General features: G+C 60.4%; 2 protein-coding genes and 1 long non-coding RNA gene across 8 annotated transcripts in view; 1 reads left to right on the top strand and 2 right to left on the bottom strand.

Annotated features, from left to right (window-relative positions):
* Nucleotides 1-5,112: 5,112 nt before the first annotated feature.
* MYL7 (myosin light chain 7) lies at nucleotides 5,113-8,536 on the bottom strand. The gene is made up of 7 exons (XM_072763045.1): nucleotides 7,219-8,536; nucleotides 6,879-6,992; nucleotides 6,597-6,672; nucleotides 6,262-6,366; nucleotides 5,808-5,886; nucleotides 5,623-5,671; nucleotides 5,113-5,278 (listed from the first exon to the last, which is right to left on the bottom strand). Exons 1-7 carry the CDS (start codon nucleotides 7,252-7,254, stop codon nucleotides 5,177-5,179), a joined length of 561 nt encoding a protein of 186 aa, XP_072619146.1. The 5' UTR covers nucleotides 7,255-8,536; the 3' UTR covers nucleotides 5,113-5,176.
* A 134-nt stretch (nucleotides 8,537-8,670) lies between these two features.
* GCK (glucokinase) overlaps nucleotides 8,671-24,454 on the bottom strand; it is a 42,577-nt gene continuing 26,793 nt past the window's right edge. Inside the window, exons 1-11 of one of the 5 annotated variants that reach the window (XM_072763040.1) lie at nucleotides 20,532-20,796; nucleotides 16,586-16,748; nucleotides 15,999-16,153; nucleotides 14,923-15,042; nucleotides 13,829-13,924; nucleotides 13,594-13,693; nucleotides 11,453-11,636; nucleotides 10,826-10,981; nucleotides 10,378-10,506; nucleotides 10,038-10,271; nucleotides 8,671-9,753 (exon numbers count right to left, since the gene is read on the bottom strand). In XM_072763040.1, the coding sequence (XP_072619141.1) occupies nucleotides 9,609-9,753; nucleotides 10,038-10,271; nucleotides 10,378-10,506; nucleotides 10,826-10,981; nucleotides 11,453-11,636; nucleotides 13,594-13,693; nucleotides 13,829-13,924; nucleotides 14,923-15,042; nucleotides 15,999-16,153; nucleotides 16,586-16,748; nucleotides 20,532-20,579 (1,530 nt within the window). In that variant the 5' untranslated portion in view covers nucleotides 20,580-20,796 and the 3' untranslated portion in view covers nucleotides 8,671-9,608. Of the gene's footprint in view, nucleotides 9,754-10,037; nucleotides 10,272-10,377; nucleotides 10,507-10,825; nucleotides 10,982-11,085; nucleotides 11,292-11,452; nucleotides 11,637-11,803; nucleotides 11,934-13,593; nucleotides 13,694-13,828; nucleotides 13,925-14,922; nucleotides 15,043-15,998; nucleotides 16,154-16,585; nucleotides 16,749-20,531; nucleotides 21,252-24,454 lie in introns of those variants that run through there. The other 4 variants (XM_072763041.1, XM_072763042.1, XM_072763043.1 and 1 more) reach the window with 4 other exon arrangements.
* On the top strand, nucleotides 10,858-18,707 carry LOC140599634 (uncharacterized). 2 transcript variants are annotated; one of them, XR_012002498.1, is made up of 5 exons: nucleotides 10,858-11,055; nucleotides 14,522-14,821; nucleotides 14,949-15,129; nucleotides 15,250-15,324; nucleotides 17,279-18,707. It is a non-coding gene; the product is annotated as an uncharacterized lncRNA (long non-coding RNA). The 2 variants fall into 2 exon arrangements; XR_012002499.1 differs by having other exon boundaries at nucleotides 10,928-11,055; nucleotides 14,585-14,821.

Raw genomic sequence — 24,454 nt, 5'->3', positions numbered from 1 at the left:
AAGTCCCAGCCCAGTGAGTAGGGCAGAGGCAGGAAGGAGTGGGCATCTCTCAAAGGGAACCTGCTTGAGCTGTAGCTGCTCTGAGGGGCCGCTGACAGCAGGGGGCGGGCAGCAGGTGGCAGCTCTGGTGGCAGCAAGGGCAGGTTCCCTCCTGGCCTGGACATGGTTTCCCTGAGCCCGTCGAGACGGAGGATTGGGAGGAGGTCATGTCCCTCTGGGGGCAATGGCCTCCCAGTTCAGTCACCATGGCCTGAGGCACGGGGGGCCGTGGGTGAAGGCAGGCAGGAACTCGGGGTGATCAGATGGGCCAGCCCGGGAGGGGGCGGCGGGGCAGGGTGCCTTGGGGGGTCCGGCAGTTCTAGGGAGCGGGATGGTGGCTGTGTCGCTGACGCAGAGCAGGGCAGCCGGGGCGACAGAGTTCCATTTCGGTGGCTCTGCACATCGTCCCCGCGGGGATGGTCCACAGATGGCGGGGACAGCGGGCGGGAGGTCACCAGCTGGCCCTGAAGGGTGGAGGAGGAGCAGATGTGGGTGTCTCCTCCTCCTCCTCCTCCTTGGCGCTGCCACCCCGGGGGCAGGGCCCAGGGCGACAGCAGGACAGAAGCCACCCGGCGCAGCTGGTCTGTGGACCTGCGGGCCTCCGCTTCCAGAAGTCCGGAGGCTCGTGACATCAGCGCCTTCGTGCCCTGGACATCCCCGCCCCTGCTGCGTGTCAGCCATGTGCTCGAGGTGTGCACGTCGGAAGCCGGGCCGCCTGGGCAGGAACCCGCCGGAGGTGGTGCCTGTGTTGGGGCTGGAAGCCAGGGAGGCCAGAGCCATGACCCTGCAGGCTTCGGGGCTGCTCTGGCACCTTCGGGCTCAGCCGCCTCTGGCCTGTGCCCTCCATCAGGGACGCTGGCCACTTACTGTCTGTAACCAGCACCCACGCGGGGCTGGGTATCCGCGAGTGGTGGGCCGCTTGGAGCTGGCCTCGGTTCCTGTAGCCCAAGGTCTAAATGGATGGAAGCACCCGGACTCTTGGTTGATACCTTGTGGCGTTCAGTCATGCTAGTCCATCTGCAGCAGGACCAGGCACAAGCTGACGCACCACCCGTTTTCTGCCCCGTGTCTTCCTGACTTAAAGCAACAACGGTCTCTCGTTTCTCACGGTGGCCGGCAGCTGGCCGTCTCCTGCCCAGGCTGCGGGCCCAGCAGGCCCTGTCCCAAGCGGCCAGCCCCAGGGGGGAGGTTGAGGGCTGTGCGTCTGTCACACGAGCTTTCCCCCTGGGCCTCGTCTCAGTGTGGTGACCTCTGGCTTCCCAGAAGCAAGGGCAGTGCCACCAGGCTGCTGGAGCCCAACAGGTGCCCAGCCGGCCCGGGGTTCCCTGGCAGGGAAACAGGCACCTCTGACAGCAGCAGCTCTGCAGACACTTGACGTGCTGACACCTTCCCTCACCTGGCTTCCAGGGGACCTGCCACCTCGAGGCCCTCGACACCGGCTCCTTTTCTCTGCCCTTGAACCTCCTCCCTTTATGCCAGGAAACTGTCGGGGCATCTCAGCAGACAGCACCCCGAGACTGTCTGGGGCACCAGCCCATCCCCCAGTCCATCCACACGTCCCTCCATCTGCACATCTGGGCAAAAGGGTGAATCAAGTGTTGGAGTGGCACCTGTCCTGGGGAAATGCCTGTGGTCTGAACAGAGCTAGTGTCCTGGGGACTCACTCCAGCTGACCTCAGACGACGGCACTGCCAGCGTGTGGCGGGTGTCATTCAGATTCTTCATTCTCAGCCCCTGGGTACGTGGGGACCTCCTGGCTTGAGGACTCAGACTGACAGCCTTACACGTGATCCGCTCTGGGCTCTGTCTGCACAGAGCAGGTTCACACGCGGCTTGGCTGCCTCCTGGCTCTGCAGCTTCTGATAAGCAGTGCCTCAGTTTATCCGTGAGGTGGGGATGATGGTCAGACCCTACCGGTTAGAGGTGGGCTCTGCTGTAAGCACAAGAGACTCCAAATAACAGGGCTTTAGTCACACACAAGCCAATTTCTGCTCGTGTTGCCTTTGAACGGTCACACAGCCAGCCGTGTCCCAGGGAGGCCGGTGGAAGAAGGCACATATCTTTGTCTTTTTTTTTTTTTTTTAAGATTTATCTATTTATTCATGAGAGACACAGAGAATGAGAGAGAGAGAGAGAGAGAGAGGCAGAGACACAGGCAGAGGGAGAAGCAGGCTCCATGCAGGGAGCCCGACGTGGGACTCGATCCCGGGACTCCAGGATCACGCCCTGGGCCTAAGGCAGATGCTCAACCGCCGAGCCACCCGGGTGTCCCCACGTCTTTGTCTTGAAGACAAAAGTGCCACGTGTTGCAGGTCCTGACCAGGTCACACCCAGCAGCAGGTGAGCCTGAGAAGAGTAGACTTTCCTCTGGGGCCTAAGACTCACAAAGCTTGTGCCTGGGGTGTGCTCAGTGCCAATCCAGCCTCCTGCACAGAGGAGGAAACCGAGTCCCAGAGCAGGGTTTCTTCAGGACCAGTCATGTGCACAGGGACAGAGGCGGGGGCCAGGCCTGTGCACGTCCACACAGAGAGTCTAGAAGGCTCAGTGCAATGAAGATGCCCACGTTTTTAGACCCGTTTTTTAAAAAAATATTTTATTTATTTATTTATTTATGAGAGACACACACAGAGAGGCAGAGACCCAGGCAGAGGGAGAAGTAGGCTCCATGCAGGGAGCACGACGTGGGACTCGATCCCGGGACTCCAGGATCATGCCCTGGGCCGAAGGTGGCGCTAAACCACTGAGCCCCCCCGGGCTGCCCTAGACCCGTGATTTTTTTTTTTTTAAGATTTTATTTATTTATTCATGAAATACACGAGAGAGAGAGAGAGAGAAAGAGAGAGAGAGAGAGAGGCAGAGGGAGAAGCAGGCTCCATGCAGGGAGCCTGATGTGGGACTCGATCCGGGTCTCCAGGATCACACCCTGGGCCGAAGGCAGGCACCAAACCGCTGAGCCACCCAGGGATTCCCTAGACCCGTGATTAACGAGGCCTCAAACTCGTTAGGTTCCCCTACAAATTCAGAGCGTCTCTCAGACCCTCCCATGCAAACTGCGACATTCCCCCTGTCAGCCTGCGGTTGGGAGGGTCCCAGCTGCAGGCTGGGTGACGGGGCTGAGGGGATGGCGCCAGCTCAGACACCTCGGACTAGTTCGGGCCCCCGAAGCTGCCGGGGACCGCATATCCCTCATGCACCATCCTTAATCAGAGGTGTTCACGTTCAAGAAAGCACGTATGCGCCAGGGCCACCGAGCCAGCTCTGGCGGCAGGGGAGCGGGGGTGGGGTGGGCTCCAGGTTGGGGGGCTGATGGGATCTCAGGATAACATCGGAAACCGCCCACCCGCCACCCACGAGGGAGGCTTCTGTAGCTTTCAAAAAGATGGACACACAAAGAGGTAGGGAAAGAACTGCCAGGTTTTCTAAAGAGAATGCTCTAAGCAAAGGGTTGGGGGGGCACCTGGGGTGGCTCAGCGGTTGAGCGTCTGCCTTTGGCTCAGGTGTGAGCCTGGGTCCTGGGATCGAGTCCCGTGTCCGGCTCCCCGCATGAGCCTGCTCCTCCCTCTGCCTGTGTCTCTGCCTTTCTCTCTGTGTCTCATGAATAGATGAAATCTTAAAAAAAAGTAAAAAAGAGGCAATGTAGCACTGTCCTGTATTTGGGAAAATCGTGCGTTAAGTGGCCCTCTAGTCCCACCCTGTGTGTTGGGGGTGAGGGGCCGGCCAGGAAGGATTCCAGCAGGTGCGCAGCTGGCTTCCTCTGGAGAGAAGGGGTCGGTTGTGCTCGCAGGTGTAAGGATGGCACCCTGGCCCCTCTCCCCAGCGCTGACAGCCCCCAGCCCCAGCCCCAGAGGCTCTGCACCTTTTTGATGACACCTGTCATCTCTAATCTGCTGCATTTTTCACAACTTTTCTCTGCAGACTGCTTCAATTATGAAATTACCCCTTAGTTTTTGAAATCAGTCTGTGGAACCAGCAGAACTCCTGTGTGAGACTGAGAATCCCACGGCCTGCTGGCGGGGTCCTCCCCCCACCCTACAGGTTCCTCGCTCAGCAGGGTCACGTGAAGGCTCACGCTGTTCCCCAGCTCTCGTGATCACGTGTAAATTAGAGAAAGTGCCGTAACTTTACATCTCAAGTCTCAACATCGTAATTAAAAATTGCCAAGTCCCAAATAAAAATAAAACCTGAACACCTCTCCAGGCGAAAATGCCTTTCCTCTGGCTTTGCCTTCAGGGATGTATTCAGCTTCCATCCCTTGCCGCCTCCCAGCTGGGGGGGCTGCAGCCAGGCTCCTGGGGCGGGGAGGGGGAGGGGTGGGGGCAAGCCTCTCCCTCCTCCCCTGTTGCTCTCCAGCTCCCAAGATGAAGGGATGTCCCCCCTCCAGCTGCTGGTTTCTGCAGGTGGGGGATGGGACAACCCAACCGTTTCCAGAGAACCCCACCCCCACCCCAGCCATTTACCCCTCCGGAAACCTGAGGCCAGTTCCTTTCTCTGGAGTCTGTGCTCCAGTCCCCCCCAAGGTGGGTCTTGGCACCTTGCTTGCATTTCCAAAGTGAAGTAAGTTTGTGTTTTTAAATGGGTTCCTCAGTGTCTTCCACACACGGCCCAGCACACACTTGCATGCATGCACACACACATGCAGGCTCGCACACGTATGCAAGCACATGTGGGATCACACGCATGCACAAGTATGCACTGGCACGCAGGCTCACACGCATGCACACATAGCCACATGCAGGCTCGCCCGCAGGCGCACGCACACACACACACATGCACACCTGTGCCAGAAGGCCCACTGGAGGGCCTAGGGGCTGCCCACCAGTGGGGCCCTGGGCAGAACATTTGCTGAGTGGCCCCAGGATGCTGAGCACAAGCCCAGCACATGTTTGGTTTCGGCCTGGTGGACGCCCTGCAAAGGCCCGCCAGTCCCTCCCCTAGAGGTGTGGCCCTCGTGTCTCATCTGTAAACTGGGCATACGATGGCTCATGGTCGTGGAACAGTATGGGGTGGACTGAGTGAGGGGGCTGGAGGCCTGGGTCCCCGACCCCAGCGGTCACAGACAGGCCACACCGCAGGTCAGGTTCGGAAACGGCATTTATTGTGTCCCCGAGGGTGGGCCCGAGTCCCAGCTCTGCCACGGTCACTCCTCTTTCTCATCCCCGTGGGTGATGATGTAGCACAGAGACTTGTAGTCTATGTCCCCTGCCAGGTCCATGGGCGTCAGGGCAAACATCTGCTCCACCTGGGGCGGGGGCACCAGTAAGAGGGAGCCCGGCCTGGGAGCCTGGGGTGGCCACAGCTGTGGCCTCTCACCCTGCCCTCTGCCCCCAGCTCCGAACTCTAAACCCAGACTCCATGTGTTTCTGCTGACTCTGGGCGGTAAGGGAACTGGGGTAGAGGGGGTGTAGGGGGGGGCCCAGCTGGGTCTGCTCTCTGCTTGCCCAGCCCCCACAGCCTCCTCCCTTCTGGCTGCACGTCCTGGCCGCTCTGGGGCTCCTGCATGCAGCCCACAGGGGTGCCGGGTCACCGAGGCCGCCCCAGTGCCCTGCGGGGCACGACCCCCCTGAAGGAGCTGGGAGTCCTCACCTCCGCCGGAGAGAACTTGTCAGCCTGGGTCAGGAGAAGCTGCTTGAACCTGGGGAGAGTGGGGGCGGCTCAACGGCCGAGATGAAGGCTCCCATGGCCCAGGTGCCTGCCCCCCAAAGAGTAGAGAGGCCCCAAACACAGGCAGCCACTCTCACCGGGCCTCCTGGGCGACAGCTCACACTTACTCATCCTTGTTCACCACACCCTTGCCGCTGGGGTCAAACATGCGGAAGGCGCTCAGGATGGCTTCCTCCGGGTCCGTCCCTGGGAGCCGAGGGAGCCAGGTGAGCACCTGGGCCCCCAGCCTCCCCGGCCCCACCCAGGAGGACCCCAGGGTGCAGGGGAGCCCTTCCCGTCCCAGAAGAAGTGGGAGGGTGTTCCCAGACACCAAGTGTCCCTCGGGGCTCAGAGAGGCCAGGATCAGCCATCCCCGTGGACAGGCCGCCCAGGAGACTGGGATTTGGGAGAGTCAGGACTTGGGGCGACCAGCGCCCATGGGCCTGGGGTGCAGGGGAGACCTCCACATGCTCCGGGTGGGGTTGCAACCCCTTGAGGTAGCAACCCCTTGAGGTCTGGCTGGGGTTCAGGAGGGGTTGGGGCAGGTTCCAGGCTGGGAGATCCAACCTGGCCCAGGCTCACCATTGAGCTTCTCCCCGAAGAGCGTGAGGAAGACAGTAAAGTTGATGGGACCCTTCCCCTCCTGCAGCATGGCATCTAGCTCCTCTTCTGGGATGCTCACCTTCCCTGGTGGGGGTGGGGGGCATGAGGTGGACACAGGGTCCCAGCAGCCTCCCCTCCTTCCCAGTCACAGTGGGTGGAGAATCCAGCAGCTCTGGCCTGGGAGGAGGTGTGGTGACCAGCGGGGGTCTGGGGGGTGTGGGGGACGAGGAGACCCAGGGGGAGGGAGGTGTGAGCAGGAAAGGGGGAGAAGCACTGCCTGGCAGAGGGGGCCTGGGCCCTCTCAGCGGGCTCACCCAGCTGGGAGTAGGTCTCCCGCAGGTCTGACTTGCAAATGATGCCATCGCGGTTCTGGTCGATGCAGCTGAAGGCCTGCGAGGTGGGGACACGAGGTGGGGACACGGTCACCATGCGGGAACAGCCCCCCCCACCCTGCCCAGGGAAGGCCAGAGGTGGGCAGGGGTCCTGGCTGGTGGAAGGAGCAAGGGGCCAGGACCACTGACTACAGAGAAGAGGGGGTGCTGCAGAGGGTGGGGTGGGCAGGGAATGCCCTGGGCCCCTGGCAGTGGGGCACTCACTTCCTTGAACTCCTGGATCTGCGCTTGCTCGAACATGGAAAACACGTTGGAGGAGCCTCGCTGGGCCTGCTTGGTGGCTGCAGCCTTGCCCCGGGTCCCCGCCTTCCTGCTGGCCTGCAACACTGCAGGTGGGGAGACGTCCTCTCCCCGGCCCCCCAAAGACCCCAGTTCCTGGGCACGCTCCTGGAGCATTCCCAGGAGAGCCTAGGCCAGGGCCCTCCTCCCATCTCTGGAGACCCCCTCTCCAGGCCCAAGGCCAGCTCAGAAGTCACTCACTCGCCCCAGCCCTGAGGACTGGGCCTGGGAGTGTGCGGCCTCTGGCTTCCCCACTCGCACTCACCATCCTCTCTCCAGGCAGCTGGCTGGGTCGCTGCATGGGGCCCTCAGCCCCTTTTGTGTTTCAGCCTTATCACCTGGGGAGCCAAATAAGGACAGGAGGAGCGGACAGGCCCAAACTTGGCAGCCTTGCAGGGGCTGGGGGAAGACAGGGCCCCAGGCAGATTCCAGCCACATTCCTGGTGACCTTCAGACCCCTGATGTGTAACATCCGGGCATCCACCCATCCAGCAGCAACGAAGGCAGAGCTCACAGGCTCACAGCTCTTGCCATTCTGGGTGCCCACTGAGATACCCCCCCCCCCCAAATGAGAAGTCTCCCCTGCTGCCCACAGGTCCAGCCCAGAACATGTCCCATCCGGGAGGACAGCTTGGGAGGGCTGGTGGGCCTCTCCTGGGCTTGGCAAGGGCAGTGGGTGGTCTGGGGATGGTCTCTGTCCAGAGATCACCAGGGATTCCCAGAGGTTTGGGTGAAGATGGTGGCGTCTGGTTCCTCCCCTACACCCCAGACCCATGGGCACTGGCCGTGGCCACAACAGTACCTTTGGGTGCTGCTTCTGGAGTCCAGTGCACTACCTGGATCCCAAGCATCCCCTTGGGTCCCCATGAATGGCCATGAGCCCTTCCTGTGTGGCTCAGCTGTAGAGTCAGGGGTCACGTACCCTCTGCTCTGTGGAGCAGAGAAGGGCTGGGGGCCTTGGAGAATAAACATGATGGGCCACTGGCTGCCCAGCCTCCCTCTGCCGGCCCCTGGGGGGAGGAACACAGAGGGGCCAACTGCCAGGGCAGGACCCAATGCCCCTTCTATGTAACAGGGTTTTATACCATCTCCTTACTCTCCTGAAAAGAAATTCATAAAATATATAACCTGCCCACAAAGAGGGCTGAAAAAATCAAGAGGATCCTCTGGACTGTAAGGTGAAGACCAACTAGGAAGTAGCTGACATCCAGATGGGATCCACTGGGTGAGCGCCCACAGGAGCCACGAGGAGTGGCCACATGCCGGCATAACGTTCTCAGGCACAACTGAGATTCTAGAGAACTGAAAGATCCCACGTAATCCCACCCGAGACACGAGACACGGGAGAGATCAAGGGCACATCTCAAGAGGGACGTGACTGCTGGAAGCCACAGCTCTGGGTGAAGTGCTGAAGGGAATTATAGTCATTCCAGATGGGCTGGGTGGTTCCTCTCACCCTGCCCCCCACCGCTCCCCAGGGGTGGAGGCTCTCCCACACATGGCCAGCAGGGCCTGGGCAAGGCCAGCGCGGCTGACTGCCCCTGACCGACGACACCCCACCTCTACTCCTACCACCTACGGCACTTCACACCCCCGCCACAGCGGGCAGGGAGGGCTGGCAAGTTCCACGGGCGTCCACGTGCATGTGACCACATCTCCACTCAGTCCCCCGGCCCGTATGCACACAGATCAAAGGACACTGGTCAAGGCCACATTCTCACTTTTGAGACTTTTAATTAAAAAACCACACAGTCCCAGGCTGGGCATGAGAGGGGGGTGTGGCAGATGGAGGTCTGGGGAGAAGAGGGAGGCCTGGGCGGTCCCCTGGGTGCTGAGTGCTGTGTGATGTCTTTCTAGGCCAGCCCTGTGGGAGCGGAGGACTCTCCCATGGAGGGTGCTCCCAGGACTGCCTGGGGTTGGGGGTGGGGTTCTCCTCCTCATGGGCTCCTCTGGGCAGGGGCTCTGGGGGCTCTGTGTCTTGCACCACCTGGGAGCTTCCATCCCAGAACCACAAACCACTCAGAGTCAGTGGCAGGGGAGCAAGGAGGCCTCCAAATGCAGGCCTCCGGGTACCAGCCGCCTCCACTGGGAAGCGGGTCCTCTCCCATCCTCCACCCCCCCACCAGGCAAGAAAACAGCCAGGCCTGGGTGCCGGGCAGCCCCTGGCCCCCTGAGGAGCCCCGGTCCACGTCTGGCCAGGTCAGCAGGGCTGCCTCCCCAGGGGTTCCCAGGCCACAGCAGGGTCCAGCGCAGGGCCCAGGCGAGGAAGAGTCAGGCCAAAGGCTCCAAAGGGCAGGCAGTGCAGAAACGCAGCCAAGTCCCGAGTGAGCAAGTCCCTTCTGAGTCCTTGGTTCCAGCAAGACCGGTGAGGGACTCTGGGGGTGTCTGTGCCAGCTCACCTCAGCCCCCAACCCAGTTAGGGCCCTGGTCTGTCCCATCAACTGCCTCTGAGGGAAGAGGCCTGTCCAGGGCCCTCCAAATCCCCTGTGGGCCCGTCCCTATCTTGTGGGGTGGCAGTGGGAATGGGAGGCATCCAGGGTCCTTACAGAGAGCGACCTCTTCACTGGACCAGGCTGTGGGCACCTGTGGGGGCGAGTCCCCTGGAGCCCAAGTCCAGCCAGTCACTGCCTCCTCCTGGCCTGATGGCCTCCGGGCTCACTGGCCCAGCATGCAGGCCTTCTTGCAGGCCACTGCGGAGATCAGGGCTGCGCCCCGGCCACTGCCCTCCTCCGACTCGATGAAGGTGATCTCGCAGCTGGGCGTCAGCCTGCGCACGCTGGCATGGAACCTCTCCTTGAAGCTGGGCAGGGGGAATGGGGCTGCGATCGCAGACCGCCTCACCTCGGGCCCCCTCCAGAGCTGCTACAGCAGGTGGGCCCTCCCCCCTCCCTGTCTGGAGGCCCGGGGGTGGGGGGTGGGGGTGGGGATGGTGGGGGGTGGGGGTGGGGGTGGTGCGGGGTGGGGATGGTGGGGGTGGGGGGGTGGGGCGCACGGAAGGGGGGGCTAGTTTCCACTCCGGCCCGCCTGCAGGGCCCCGGGAGACACGACCGACCGACAGCGGCGGCGGCGGCGGCGCGGCCTCACCTGGGATGCAGCTTGTACACGGAGCCGTCCACGCCCACGGTGATGCGCATCACGTCCTCGCTGCGGCTCTCGCGCATGCGGTTGATGACGCCCGCCAGCCCCGCGGCGCACATGTGCGCGGCGCGCGTGGACACGCTCTCGCAGGCGCGGCGCACGATGTCGCAGTCGGTGGCCGAGGGCCGCAGCCCCAGCGTGCTCAGGATGTTGTAGATCTGCTTTCGGTCGCCCGAGTCGCTGCGGGGCGGGGCGGCCGGGGGCAGGGCGTCGCTGGAGGGTCGCCGGCCCCGGGCCAGCCCGACCCCGCCGGCGGCGGCTCTTCCCCTCCCCGTGCCCCCCTCACCCGGGCAAAGCGCTTGGGGCTCGGGCTCCGGAGGGGAGCGGGTCCGATTCCGCCAGGCACCGGCAGTGCGCGGGCCTTCGCGCCTCTACGCCCGGGGTCTCCGCTCTAACGTGGGCGACACGGGCGCGCCTCGGGGCCGTCGCGTGGACGAAATGAGACGGTGTCCGCGGCGGCGGGGTGCCACGGAAGGGACACGCGTGGACGGCCGGGCGGCGGCTGCACCGCGGGCCGCGCCCCCCGCCCCGCCCCGCCCCGCCCCGCCGCGCCCTCCGCCCCGCCCCGCCCCGCCGCGGCTCCCGCTCCCCCCGCCCGCCCCAGTCGCCGGCCCCGCCCCAGCCGCCGGCCCCGCCCCGCCGGCCCCGCCCCGCCGGCCCCGCCCCGCCGGCCCCGCCCCAGCCGCCGGCCCCGCCCCGCCGGCCCCGCCCCGCGCCCCGCGCGCCCCGCGCACCTCTCCACCTGCGACACGAAGCGTGTCTCGAAGGCTCCGCGCGTGCGCAGCTGCTCCGAGGCCTCCCCACGGAAGAGCAGGTTTTCGTCCACGAGCTTTAGCAGCACGAGCCGCACCAGCTCGCCCATGTATTTGCCGCCGATGATCTTCTCATAACTGCGCAGAGGGCGGCGGGGTCAGGGCCTCGGCCGCCCCCAGGAGGCCCCCACACGCGGCCACAGGGAGGCCAGGTGAGGCCCTCGCACACCCCGCTTGCAAACCTGGTCGTTTCCGTCCCCTCATTTATCAGCCAGGGGTTTCGGATGAGGAGGGCTCTGGGCCCTGTCCCGTCTGAGACCTTCCTCATCCGACCTTGCGCTGAGCGCACTGCGACCGCCCACGGCCGTGCCACCCGCCGGGAGGGGGTAATCCCGCTCCTCTGCCCACAGACCCTCTCTTTGGGGACGAAACCTTCCTGCCTCTCACCGTTCCCGTTCCCAGGGGGCGCGGGGGCCGCAAGGAGGAGGAGCCAGTTTGCAAAAGGATTGTGGGTCTGCCCCCCCCCCCCCCGGCCCCCCCTTGTTTGCAAACAGGCCCAGGGTCCGCTGGCCGGAGCAGGGCTGGGGGGGGCGGCGGGGCGGTCCTCACAGCTGCTGGCCGGGGTTCAGGGAGTTCTCGTCCACCACGCGGTCGTACTCCAGCAGGAACTCGTCCAGCTCGCCCGAGTCTCCGAAGGCGCCCCACTCGGTGTTGACGCACATGCGGCCCTCGTCCCCTTCCACCAGCTCCACGTTCTGCATCTCCTCCATGTAGCAGGCGTTACAGCCTGTGCCTGTGGGGAGGGCCAGGTCAGGCCCCACCACCGCCCGGGGCAGAAACCCCTCTCCGGAGCCCCTCCTGCATCTCTCCGCCCGCACTCCTGCAGGAAACCCCGTGGCCCTAGCTCCCCAGCCTCCTTCCTCCCACACCCACCACTGCTGGCCCCGGCTCGCTGCTGACCTGGCCGCGTGGACAGGCGGCTCCCCCAGGCGCCAAGAGATCTGGGTTTGCTGTGTGACCTGGCACGGATGAGCCCACCTCTCTGGGCTCTTCCTCAGCCCCAGTAGGAGATGGGAACACCTTCTGCTCCTATTACCTGGGGCCCTGGGAGGACGGAGTGAAATGTGTCCAAGTGCTTTGCCAGCTAGAGATGTGCGTGGGATGTTATGGTTTTATCGTATTTATGCACATCCTTGCTTTTTGGCACTTTACATATGTGTGCTTGAGCCTCCCTGTCCTGGGTGGGGTTTGTGGGGCACCCAGAGATAAGGCACTGCCTGGGTCCCTGGCCGCAGCACAGAGGTTACTGCAGGCGGTGTTGGCTATGGAATTGGTAATTTGCAGCGTCCCTCGCAAAGTGAAACGTGGTGTCCTTTGCTGATAAATTTTTAAATTTCAAAATGGTTTCTGAGCCTGTGTGGGAAGCATGCCCTTAAAGCCATTGGGGATGTCCACTCGAATGCTGGCAGTGACCTGCCCAGTAAGAATGGGGCCAGTGATGCAGGGCCTTCCAATTTTTTTGTTGTTGAAAAAAATCCAGACCTTGATGTGCCTCCTCCCAATTTTTGGATCTTGGTCATTATCAGAAACATGTTTTTAAGCACTGAGCAGAGTGTTTGCAGCGCAGCCGTGGCCACAGGCCACCCCCTGCCATCTCTGCTCCAGCAGGGCTGTGGCTGAGGCAGGGGCTGCAGAGCTTAGGCCCTAGGACAGGACATCCTGGGGAACAGTGCCCAGACTCAGCTGCCCCAGGCAGCTCTGCAGGGGACAGGCAGGAGATCAGGCTCCTGCAGCTCCTGGTTAGGCGGTGGACTCAGAGACAGCTTTCCATCTGAAAGTCAAGACTAGAAGGAGGAGATGGGAGAAACAAGAGGAGGGCTGAGGTGAGGTCAGGTGGCAGCTGAGGGCTTGTAGGTGCCGTTGGAATTGGGTTTGTGAGCACACAGACAACCCCTCAGGATGGCTCTGATGGGCCTAGCGGAGCAAACAACTTTGCCACTGACTACAGCCCCAAGACTGCAGGTAAATACTTGCGTGCCCACGTGCCCAGAGATCACTGGCCACACAGGAGCGATGCTCAGGAAACATTCCTGATCCTCAGGAACTTCTGGGAAAGGCCTGACGCCCACTGGGGCCAGTGACACTCCTTTCCTGATACAGGTCTTCCCTTTGGGCAGGGACGGGCCAGCCGCTCTGGGGTACAGGATGACTGCCTAGGAGGGGGTGACCGCACCCATGCTTATCCTCTTCCACTTGGACAAATGTGTCCCGTTTGGTCAATTTACCAGATGAGGGAATTTAATTAAATCCTGGTGGAGGGTGCCTGGGTGGTTCGGTGATTGAGAGTCTGCCTTTGGCTCAGATCATGATCCTGGGGTTCTGGGATCAAGTCCCCATCAGGCTCCCTGCAGGGAGCCTGCTTCTCCCTCTGCCTGTGTCTCTGCCTCTCTCTGTGTGTCTCATGAATAAATAAATAAAATCTTTAAAAATAAATAAATAAATAAATAAATCCTGATGGGCCGGTGTGCCATCTGATGCAGGGACCCATGAGTGCTGGGACATACCAGCTGCATTCAGGACACCCCTGCATCTCCCAAGACCACCTCACACCCTATCACCTGTGGGGTTCACGCCTGGCATAGGGGCTCTGCTCTGACCACCAGTGACCCAGCACTTTCAGCCCTTACTCCTCAGGACTGAAGTCAGAGGCAGGCAGAGGCCCCTGGATAGAGCAGGGCATGAATCCTTACCCACAATCATGCCAACCTCACACCGGCGGTCTTCATAGTAGCAGGAGATCATCGTGGCCACCGTGTCGTTCACCATTGCTACCACGTCCATTTCAAAGTCCTGCCAGGAGGCAAGGAGGCAGCAGTGACGGGGCCTGGGTCTCGGCCTGGGTGCTCTGGGCCCCTCCAGCCAGTGACCTGGCTCCCTGGCCAGTGGGGCGGGGGGTTCCCAAGGCGGGCACGGGGGCCACCTCACCCCTCTGCGTTTGATGGCATCACGGAGGAGCCCCACGATGTTGTTCCCCTCTGCTCCTGATGCCTTGAAGCCCTTGGTCCAATTGAGGAGGATGCCCTGAGGGAAGAGGAGGGCTTGTGGCTGCAGAGGAATGCTGGGGGCAGCTGGAAGCCCTCCTGCTCAGCAGACCACAACTTTGAGACGTGTTGGAGACGGTTCTTTATGAATCTTCATACTTCTGCGGGGCTGGCTTCTAGCCCACTAGCAGTGGTCCTAACGTAAAGGCCTAGAGGCATCGGCCCAGAGTCAAGGTGAGGTCCCCTGCAGCACGCCCGAGTGGACAAGGATAAGCAAAAGTTCTGTCACCCCCTCCTGGATGGTCTTCCCGTGCCCCAGGGTGGCCTGCCTGCCCCTGCCCTTCATTCGCTTGGGGCCCAGGGCTTGGAGAACCAGGGAGCACTGAGCTGGCTCTCTCTCTGAGATGTGTGTGTTTTGTATGTATGTACATGTGTAGATGTGTGTGTGATTTATACGTGTGCATAACTGTGTATAACTGATGTGTATCCATGTAGATGATATGCACACGTGTATGTATTACACACACATAAGCATGTAGGGTTGATGCGTGTGTCTGCGTGTGCACTGTATGCACATGTAGGGCTGATGTGTGTGCATGTATATGTATGACTGACCTGTGTGTGCATGTATGTGCAGGCACAGTTGGATTCTGCATGTAAGCATCATGTATCATACACATGTGTGGGGGGTGACTGGCAGGTGGAGCCCTGGCCCCTGCACACTCCTGCTTCCTGTAAGGGTGGCCCAGTATCACGTGGCTACGCTGGCTTCCGGCTGCCTGCCTTTGAGCCCCAGCAACCTCTTCCATCCGTGGGCAGCTCGCGTAGCCTGCCCCCTGACCTGAGACAGGGTGACAGTCCTGCCAGCCCCTCAGGGCAGCAGGGGCTTCAGGCACACCGAATCAGCCGTATCTCGTTCCCCGAAGTCTCACAAAAGGTGAGTGACAGGGCCACAGGTTGAATCCAAGGCTCTTTCCCCACGGGGAGTGTCTGGGGTGCCTGTCTCTGGGGTGCATGTCCACCCCCGACCTGCCCCACCTTGTCGATGTCTTCATGCCTCACAGGAAAGGAGAAGGTGAAGCCCAAGGGCAGCTTCTTGTGCTTCATCTGATGCTTGTCCAGGAAATCGGAGATGCACTCGGAGATGTAGTCAAAGAGCTGGAAGACAAAGCGCCAGCGGGCCATCGGCCTCAGCGCCCCTCTCCCAAATGCTGCAGCCCCTGGCACAGGGCAACACCAGGACAGGTTTGTCCCCAGCCCAGCTGGGTGGGCAGCCTGTCCCTCCCACTGGACGTCCAGCCACAAACTTTGGACAGAGGTTCAGCCGTGCTCATGACTCTGATTTCTGTACTTTGCTGCCTCCAGGAGCCTGGCTGCCCCACCCCGGCCCTGCCGAGGACAAGCCCCCATCCTGCTGCGTGGGCCCGTCCACAAAACTGGGTATTGCCGAGTGCTCTGCGGATGGACCAAGGTCCCCGCTGGTGCTGGGGCCCCGTGAGGTGCCCATGCCATCCCTGCCACCTTGATTTACCCCTATAGCATGCAGGGGTGTGGTGAGGACCAGGCTGCCATGGGACTCCTGCCTCGAAACCCTGGCCCTCAGGATGGCTCTGCCTCTGCCCGCCTCCCCTGAGGGCTTGTCATCCTTCTGTACCTCTCCAGTCCTCCCCACCAATGGGTAGCATTCCTGCCTGGGCAGACATTACGACTGCAGCCACCCCACCAGGTGTCCCTGCTGCTGGAAGGTGAGGGGGTGACACATAGGAAAGAGGCAGAGTGCTGTGTGCTGACTGCACCAGCTTGTTCCCTCAGCTGCCCTGTCACACATCTGATGCCTCTGGGACACTGGGCAGGGATGTGACCTGCAGGGGCCATGCCTGGCACCATCCGCGTAGGCCTCTCAGCTACCTCCCTGGGCCCTCTGAGGCTGGCTGGCTCTCCTCTCTACAGGTGCCCCTGCCCCTGGGAGAAAGGTGGGCCCTCCTGCCAGGACTAGTGAGCGCCATGATCCTGGGCAGAGCTGATCCTGCCCCACGGTCCCCGGGCCCCCGGCCCCCGGCCCATGGGCCCAGCCCAGATCCCCAGCCCCCAGCCCCCTAGCCCCAGCTGCTCACCATCTCAGCAGTACCAGTCATGGCATCCTCAGGGATGGAATACATCTCGTGCTTGGTTTTCACACTCCACTGCCCCTCCTCGCCCTCCCCCACCTTCACCAGCATCACCCTGAAGTTGGTGCCGCCCAGGTCCAGGGAGAGGAAGTCCCCGACTTCTGCAGACACAGTGAGAAGTGCATTAGCCTCGGGGCGCTGCCCAGCAGGACCCCAAGACCAGGGAGAGGAGGAGAGGACGGGGTGGGGGCATCAGAGGAGCTGGACAGGGGGCTGCTGACTCTAGGCACCAAGGGACCCCAGAGTCAACTGTGGAAGAGGTCAAAGGTGAACTGGGGAGCTCAGTGGGCAGCCGCTGCCTTGGACTGAAGCCACTGCAAGCCCAGGTTCCAAGGGAAGACCTAGTGAAACAGCGCAGGGTCAGGATTGGGCTGAGCCTGAGAACAAATTTCTTATTGCAAGATGCACAAAGCCAGTTTCCCCAAGGCGGTGAAGACGCCAGGGCGGGGCCAGCACGGAGCTCGGGTGAGAACCAGCCCATGGTTGCAAGGACCTAGGCTGGCCTTCTCTGCTGGGGCCCAGGGACGCGGTACCTGAGCCTTCTGGGGTGGAGCGCACGTAGGTGGGCAGCATCTTCACGCTGGCCTCCTCGTGGGTCTCCAGCCGCAGGCCCCGCGCCATCTCCCTCTGCATCCGCCGCATCACCTTCTTCAAGTCCGCCTCCTGCATCTGGAAGTCTGCCAGGATCTGCTCTGCCTGCACGGGGTGGGGGGCAGCTGGGTGGGCTGGGGGCCTGTGGCAGCCAAGTCAGGCCCTCCCCGCACACACCAGGAGTCTCCTTTGCCCTCTGGCCTGGGCCCAAGATGACCCCTCATTTCAAATGACCAGTTGAAAAGTTAGAGCAGCAGAGTTCCAAGAGCAGCCCCCAAATGCAGCGGCCGAGGCATGCTGGGGGGTGCAGGTGGCAGCTCCCCCTTTGTAGCTCAGATGTCTGCTATGGGGAGGAGGGAGGCACTAATCAGGAAAGTGGGTGAGACAAGGCTGTTGGGCAGTCAGTGGGCACCTGGCATGACGGTCACAAAGACCTGGTCATTCTCCATCTAAATTCATGCAGAGGGAATGAATGGGCCTGTGTGTACAAACGGAGCACGTTCCACACGGCAGCTCCTCCAGCCCAGGGTACAGCCCCCGGCCCATGGGCCCAGCCCAGATCCCCAGCCCCCAGCCCCCTCTGACCGGGCTGAGCCAAGCACGGCTTACCCGTGCTTTGCCTTTTCTCCCCACAGATTTTATTTATTTATTCGTGAGAGACACACAGAGAGAGGCAGAGACACAGGCAGAGGGAGAAGCAGGCTCTAAGCAGGGTACCCCATGTGGGACTCGATCCTGGGTCTCCAGGATCACACCCTGGGCTGAAGGCAGATGCTCAACCACTGAGCCACCCAGGAATCTCCATCCTGTGCCCTTTTGCCAGTGATCTGGTTTCGTGCTGGGCATGTGGCCCCATCCTGGCCAATGACAGGGAAAGGAAGGTCTGATTTTAGCAGGACCTTCCTTTCCTTCCCTTCCTGGGAAGGTCAGTGTTCCTGTAACTGTGACACAGCTGTGTAGGAGTGTGATGGCCGGCGCCACAGCAGCGGTCCTGTGACAAAGTGGAGACAAGGCTGAAGGGGAAAGCTGTTGGTGGACACCGATGGCGGGAAGAGAGACAGAGCAGCCGGGCCCCGACGTGCTAGCCAAATGCCAACGTCTGCCAAGCCATTCTACAGCTCTGGGTGCCAGTGCGAGCCCAGCCCTAGGAAGGCCCTCATCCCAGCGGAGCGATACTCATCCTGTTCTCAGAGGCCCACAGCGACAGTCTTCCACAACTTTCAAATGTAAAATGTGTCAGCAAGGACTGGAAGCATTAACCCTGGCACGTTTCTGCCAACAAGCTGCACCCCAGGCTGAGCGCAGTGCACTCCCCTCTGTCAGTGTCGTCAGGGTACTAGGAGGAGGCGCCAGCAGCCGCTTCTAGAAGAGCACAGGTGCGTGCGGGTGCATGCGGCCTGCGTGCCTTGTGGCCAGCACCCAGGAGCTGCTGTCTGAAGTCATGAGAGGCTGCCGGGCACCTCCCTGAGACAGAACTGTCCAGAGGGACCTGCCGTAGGACATGACAAGCTCTTAGCAGGACTGATGCAGATCCACGAAGGTCCAGCCGCAGCCCCCTTGTTGTGGCCTGGACTCGGGAGCAGCTTTAGGCCAGAGGCTTCACCCTCTGTGTCCAGGCCCATGTGGATCCCTCCACTGATGGTGGGTGAAACCCCCACTCTGCCGGCTTCCAGGCCAGAGAGACTCTTTGGTGGGACCCCAGAAATCACATGAGGTCAGACCACCTGGTCAAAGCATAACCTGAAGTTGCTAGCAACATTTAATTTCAGCCTAGCAGTTTCTCTCCAAGAATCCATTCTATGGAAAGGGTCCTGCAAGCAAATGAGCACATGCGGTGCTGGGACGTCGGGGACTCAAGAAGACCCCACATGCACCCCGGGGCCTTCCCGTCCCTGCTGGGACACCGCACGGCAGGAGTGGGAGGCTGAGATGACATTTGCTAGAACCTGATTGCATTCTGTAAATACAGCTGCATCTGGCTGTGGCTCTCACTTGTCCTGTACAACATTCTCAAAAGCTTAAATTTGCTGTCAACATTCAAATAGAGACACTTTTACAGACAAATCTGGATTTGACAGCATTTCTGTAAAAACAGGTCTGCATTGTCGCTAGCCCTGTTGGGGGGTGGCCATCCACTTGGAGAAGGTGTGTGTGTTGGGGGGAGCCTGTCCCTGACAGTGATGCCCAGTCACCTGCCCTCACACCAGGCCCTGCCCAAGTGAGGCTCTGCAGAGTCCGGCACTGTCCACACCACAGGACTGAGGGGGACCCACCCCCCAGGCCCCCACACTGTGGGCAACCCCTGTTCCTTGGGGGTACAGGTTGGGAGGGGCGCCGGGGGGTTCTATGGCCGCAGTCCAATACTCTAGGTGGCCACGGGTCAACACTGGCCTGCAGCAGACCTTGCCTCTCACTGTGAGGAGTGACATCTGTGGTGGGTGCACATCAGGGTCTCCTGCACACAACCCTGAGAGGAGGGGGCTCTGACCTGTGCAGCCCCCTCAACCCTCAGAGCCATGTGTCCAGGGGCCATGGGTGGGGTTCGGGTCTCAGGGGGGGAGCCTGCCTCCCAGAGCCCTTGGAACGTCCCCGGGAGCAGACCCTGCTCAGGGCACCCCTGGTTCCCCCCATCATGAGTCATTGCCCCAGGACGCCCTCTTTCTTACAAATGAGGAACCTGAACATGCTGGCTATGCCTTTCCAAGCCCACGGTGCCAGAAGGCTTGGATCTGGGTTTGCACCCAGGCGCCAGCTCCGAGCCCACTCCCCATCCCACTGGGCTGCCTCCTGCCCAGTTTCAGTGCCCAGAGCCAGCTGGGAATTGTCCTGAGTGTCATGCTGCAGTCTGTCAAGCTAAAGGACTTGCCCGAGTGGCCTGGGAGACGCAGGTGCTCCCTGGGAAGCCCTGGGAAGCTGACTGCCCGCCCCCAACCCCGCTCGGAGCACTGCCCAGTGCTTTCTGACTTGGGGGCTCTCCCACCCGGTTCTCCCGGTGCTCCTGGCAGGGCTGGGCTGGTGGACCGGGGATCCTTTTCCCCAGGAATGTGTGGGCAGCTGGGCCAGGGTCACCCACTGTGTGTCCCAGAAGCACAGGAGCCAGGCTGCAGCTGGACACATGACAGGGCACAGATTGTCCTCTAAGGCACCGGCACGGTGGCCTCCAGTGTTTGCCCGGGGACCTCATTCCCTGGTCCTCAGGGGCCCACAGCTCCGTTCAGGCTGGCCTCCCAATACCATGCTGGGGCAGAAACACTTTGGGGCCTTCTCAGTGTCCTCATCTGTCAAGTAGAGGCACTCCTAGGTACACTGCCTTCTTCTCTGAGTCCTGGGGATGAGGTCCCAAAGCCATGAATGCTGTATAGAGGGGGCAGGTATCCTGCCAGCTGAGCCCCCCAGATCTAGCCCCTGTCATCCCCACCCAAACAGCTTAACTCCTCCCACTTTGCTTCAACTCGTACACCTGATGACCCTGTCCAGGCCTGTGTCCTTCAGGATGTCTGCACATTGATGCCTGGGCACCCAGAGAGGTTCCACTCACTGAAACGGGGGCCGGGGGCCAGGGTAGGGAAGTCAGGAGCTTGGTGTCAGCATGTTGCCATGTGTGTTGGCCAAGGAGAGATAGAGACCAAGCAGCAGAAGGCTCAGCGAGGCCTGAGCGCAGGGGACAGCCTGGCCGTGCACGCCCCAGGGGCCAGTGCCCTAGAAGGCACTGTCCCCACAGACGTCCCGGGAGAGTCTGGGTGTCAGGAGGGGCAGCGGGGAGGGGGTCCGTGAGGCACAGCTGCCTCTCCACCCGAATGCCTCTTTCCCGGGGCCCACAGCACCCTGACCGCCCTGTGCGTGGGGGCTAGGGGCGGCCACTCTCCCTGGCTCTGGGATGGTCCTTACCAGACTCAAGGCTGTCTGGGCTTGGCTCCTCGTGGCATCTGTCGCCATGTCTCCGAAAGGCCAAGAGGTAGATGTTTTGGGAGGTGGAGACACTGCTGCCTGCGGAGGTGCAGGGCTGGACTGCAGCCGGGGACAGAGGCCCACCTGTGCAGGTGAGGGCCACCCCGTGGAAGAGCTGCCCTCGGCAGGCCGCCCAGGGCTTCTGCACTGAGAGGGCTCAGCCGGCAGTTGCTGAAATACTCTGCTCGCTGCCACCAGGTCAGGCGGGGCCGAAGGGCAGAGGCACCCTGCATGGGGTCAGAGCTGACCGGGGCGGCAGGACAAGGCCAGGGGGCGGTGCCCACGCCACCTGCACCCCCATGTGGGGATTAGCTGCCCAGACGTTCTGGGGAGGGGACAGAACCAGTCCATCTGCCCCCAGTCCTTGATGTTCCTGGGCTGGGGTCCCCACCCTGCCAGGGCAGGAAAGCAGTGAAGAACCCCCCACTCCCTGCCACCCTTCACCATGCACAGGGAGGGCCTGGGAGGGCCTGGATCCTGCTGGCCAGAGTGCGGCCCTGGAATCCTTGGCGGATTTTCATCTGAGGAGGGGTCCCACTGGCATTGCCTACACTCGGGGACCAGGGCAGCGCTTGGGTGGGGAGGCTGGGACAAGATCCCTGCCCGCGCCCCTCCACAGGATCCGAAGGGTGCTGCCCATGTCCTGTCCCTGGTGGGTGTGTCCCCTTGGCCAGTCAGGCCACAGGGTTGATATGTGGTGCTGCAGGGTGGGGGGAAGGAGGGGAACGAGAGGGGGGGTGCCCCAGCAGCTGCCCCCAGCCCAGGGCCACCCCCACACAGCAGGTGAAAAATGCTTGTTTTCATCAGGTTTATAAACTGCAAATCGTCAAGACCTGTCTCCAAAGATCAGGAGGTTGTTCTTGGGTTTTGTGCTGGACCTCATGCAGTGTCCCTCACCCCCGGCCCAGCCCCCACCAGGAGTGTCACTCCCAGGACACGCTGGCACCTGCCAAGCCTTGCTAAAATTAGCAGTAGCTCCTAAGTGGCTTGGGTACGGATGGTGCAGGGACAGAATGCCAGGCTCTCCCACCAATGGCCAGTGTGGTCACCCCGAAGAAAGCCCTTGACATGATCGATCCCTTTCCTAAAATAGAGCAAAAGTACCTTCACCAGATCTACTTGTGACAGGTCACTGACCCACCAGCCCCTGGCTCTGAGCCGCCGTTTTTTCTGTGTGTGTGGCAGTGGGACTCATCCTGAGCTTGGATTGGGGGCTTCTGGCCCAGCCAGGCTAAGCAGCAGCTGCCTCTCTCCTGGTGCGAGCACACAACACCCGAGAAGAGGCTCCGGATCCTCCAGCCCTCTCCTATGGGATGCTGCCCAGGCGCACAGGCCCCCTTTCTGGTTTGTGGACTTCCGCTGCCCTCTCTAGCTTGCAGGTTGACCAGCGAGCATCCTTCCCCAGAGCCCTTTCCCAGGACCACCTCCCTGCATTCTGTGGCAACAGCAGGGAAGGAAGGGGTCCCAACTTCCCCACACTAGGCAGTCCTGAAGAGCCAGACCATCAGGCCTCACACCAGCCCTCCTGTTTGCCCAGCCCTTTCTCACTGCTTCCTCTTTAGATGGGTCAACACTAGGCTCCAAGTGAGGGTCTGTCCTACCCAAATTAGAGGGTCCAGGAAAGGTTGGACCTCAGAGTAAATGGCTTATGAGGGACATACTTTAGAGTCTTTCATATCTCAAGGGTGGTCTTCAAGAGGATGGAGGTTCATAGTTTCTGCTTAGGGTTTCTTAAAAACAAGGAAAACACAGAACTGCCTGACAATGGGCCAGGATGTCTCAGTGAGCTCCCCATTTAACGGGGAGAGAGAGCAGGACATCTGAGAGAGCTTGTCCTGTGTTCCAGGGAGTATTCTCATCCCTTGGTTGCTCACAAAGCCAGGTCAACAGGCATGATTTCATTTTCTTCTTAATTCATCTCTAGGAAATCTCTGACAAGTTCAGTGGTGGATATTCCATGATCAAAAAATAGCACATAAGCCATATAGCTAAGTACAGGGAATGAGTCCAATAAATTATGCTACATTTGTGAGTCACTAAAAACAATAAAATTGATCTGCCTCTGTTGGCATAGAAAGACGTCCCTGACACACTGTTAAAGACAACGTGGTGGCTACCCTCCAGTGAGCCCTACCTCTGTTATTTGCCACCCATGTGGTCCCCATCTGTGTTGAGTAGGCCTAGCCTATAAAAGGATATTGCAGAGCATGACCTTTGAGGAAAGGACTTCAAATACATGGTGGCTCCTGCCTTGCTCTCTCTTGGATTCTTCACACAGAGAGAAGCCAGCATGAGGACAGACAGGTCTTATGAGGGGGTCTATTCAGAAGAAGATTCCTAAGTGAATCAGTCAAGGCCTCCTGCCAATGATTGGGCTCCACCTTCCCAGGCAGGTCAGTGAGCCACCTTGGGAGCAGACCCACCTGCCCCAGCCAAGCCTTCAGATGCAGCTCCAGCCAGCTTCTTGACTGCAACTTCATAAGACCCCAAGCCAGAACCCCCACACTGAACCACTCCTGAACTCCTGACCCACAGAAATTGTGTAAGATAATAAGGGCTTGTTGTTTCAAGCCACTAAGTTTTGAGGTAATATTTTACATGGCAGTAGATGACTAATACAGAGGAAAAATGGTTATGTAACACAGCATAATGCACTTTTGTCATGTAGATGTACACTCATATAATATACACATGGGATGAAATACAGTAAAATGATAAGAGTAATTATCTTGATGGTGGAAATATGAATGCTTTTATTTTCCTTTTTTCTTATCTGTACTTCCTATGTTTTTCTGCAATGAATGTGTAATAGAGAAATATATATATATTTTAAAAATCTATGTATCTTGGGGGGGAGCACACAAGCAGGTGGAGGGGTAGAGAGAAGGGATAAAAAGAATCCCAAGCAGACTCCCCACTAAGCATGGAGCCTGACATGAAGCTCTGTCTCACGATCCTGAGATCAGGACCCAAGCTGAAACCAAGAGTCAGATGCTCAAATGACTGAGCCACTCAAGCACTCTGAGATATATTTTTAAATAAAGTTAACAAAACAAAAAAGGTTAGGCCTCATCTGCGATTTTTGCACAGAAACTCTAAGACCCAGACTCTGAAGGATGGAGGTTCACAGTTAAATTGGAACTTGCCAGACCCTGTATTCTAGTGGGATAGAAAATGAGGCCGGAAGCCAGAGTGCCCCATATGCCAGCCCCTACCCACCGTGAGCCCGATGGCCCTCAGCACTAGCTGGGCACCTGCACTGATGCAATGGGGCCTAGAGGTCAGCACAGTGTTGCAAGTGTTTGCTTACTGCAGGGCAGACTGGCTGTGCCCTTGTATGAGGGAGGCCAGGGGCTGTGGGGTAGGATGATGTCATGCAGTGTGGTCAGGATGTCAGGCACAGGAGCAAGGAGGAAATGAGCCTAGAGACAGCAGAACATCCTGGGGTCACAATAATGAGCACTGGGAGGCCTCCACAAGCTGCCTGCTGTGCCAGATGCTTTATGTGGATCACAAATGACCTGTGAGCCTACAGCTGTCATTTTATATGGGGAAACGGAGCCCCTTAGCAGTTACAGGACTTCAGAGATCCCACAGCTGTCAGTGGTGTAGCTGGGGTCTATCCCCAGGTTGGTCTGACTTCAGGTGTGCTGGCAGTTTAGTCTTCCTGATTGAGGGATTCTTCAGGGCCAAGCATACACAGGGGTCAGGGAATAGCCTCTGGAGCTGCTTCCAGGCTGGATATGTTCAGAGACCTCAGCTTCACCTGGCAGGGGTGGGAGTGGTCACAACATTTGCCTCTGAGGGCAGGTGGCACTAGAGGCCTGGGGCCAAGTGTCAGGGCTGAAGGCCAGAAAGCCAGA

This window comes from Vulpes vulpes, chromosome 7, assembly GCF_048418805.1.
Source record: "Vulpes vulpes isolate BD-2025 chromosome 7, VulVul3, whole genome shotgun sequence".
Classification (NCBI taxonomy): domain Eukaryota; kingdom Metazoa; phylum Chordata; class Mammalia; order Carnivora; family Canidae; genus Vulpes; species Vulpes vulpes.
Note: the sequence above shows the minus strand (reverse complement) of the source record. Positions and strands in the feature narration are given on the sequence as shown.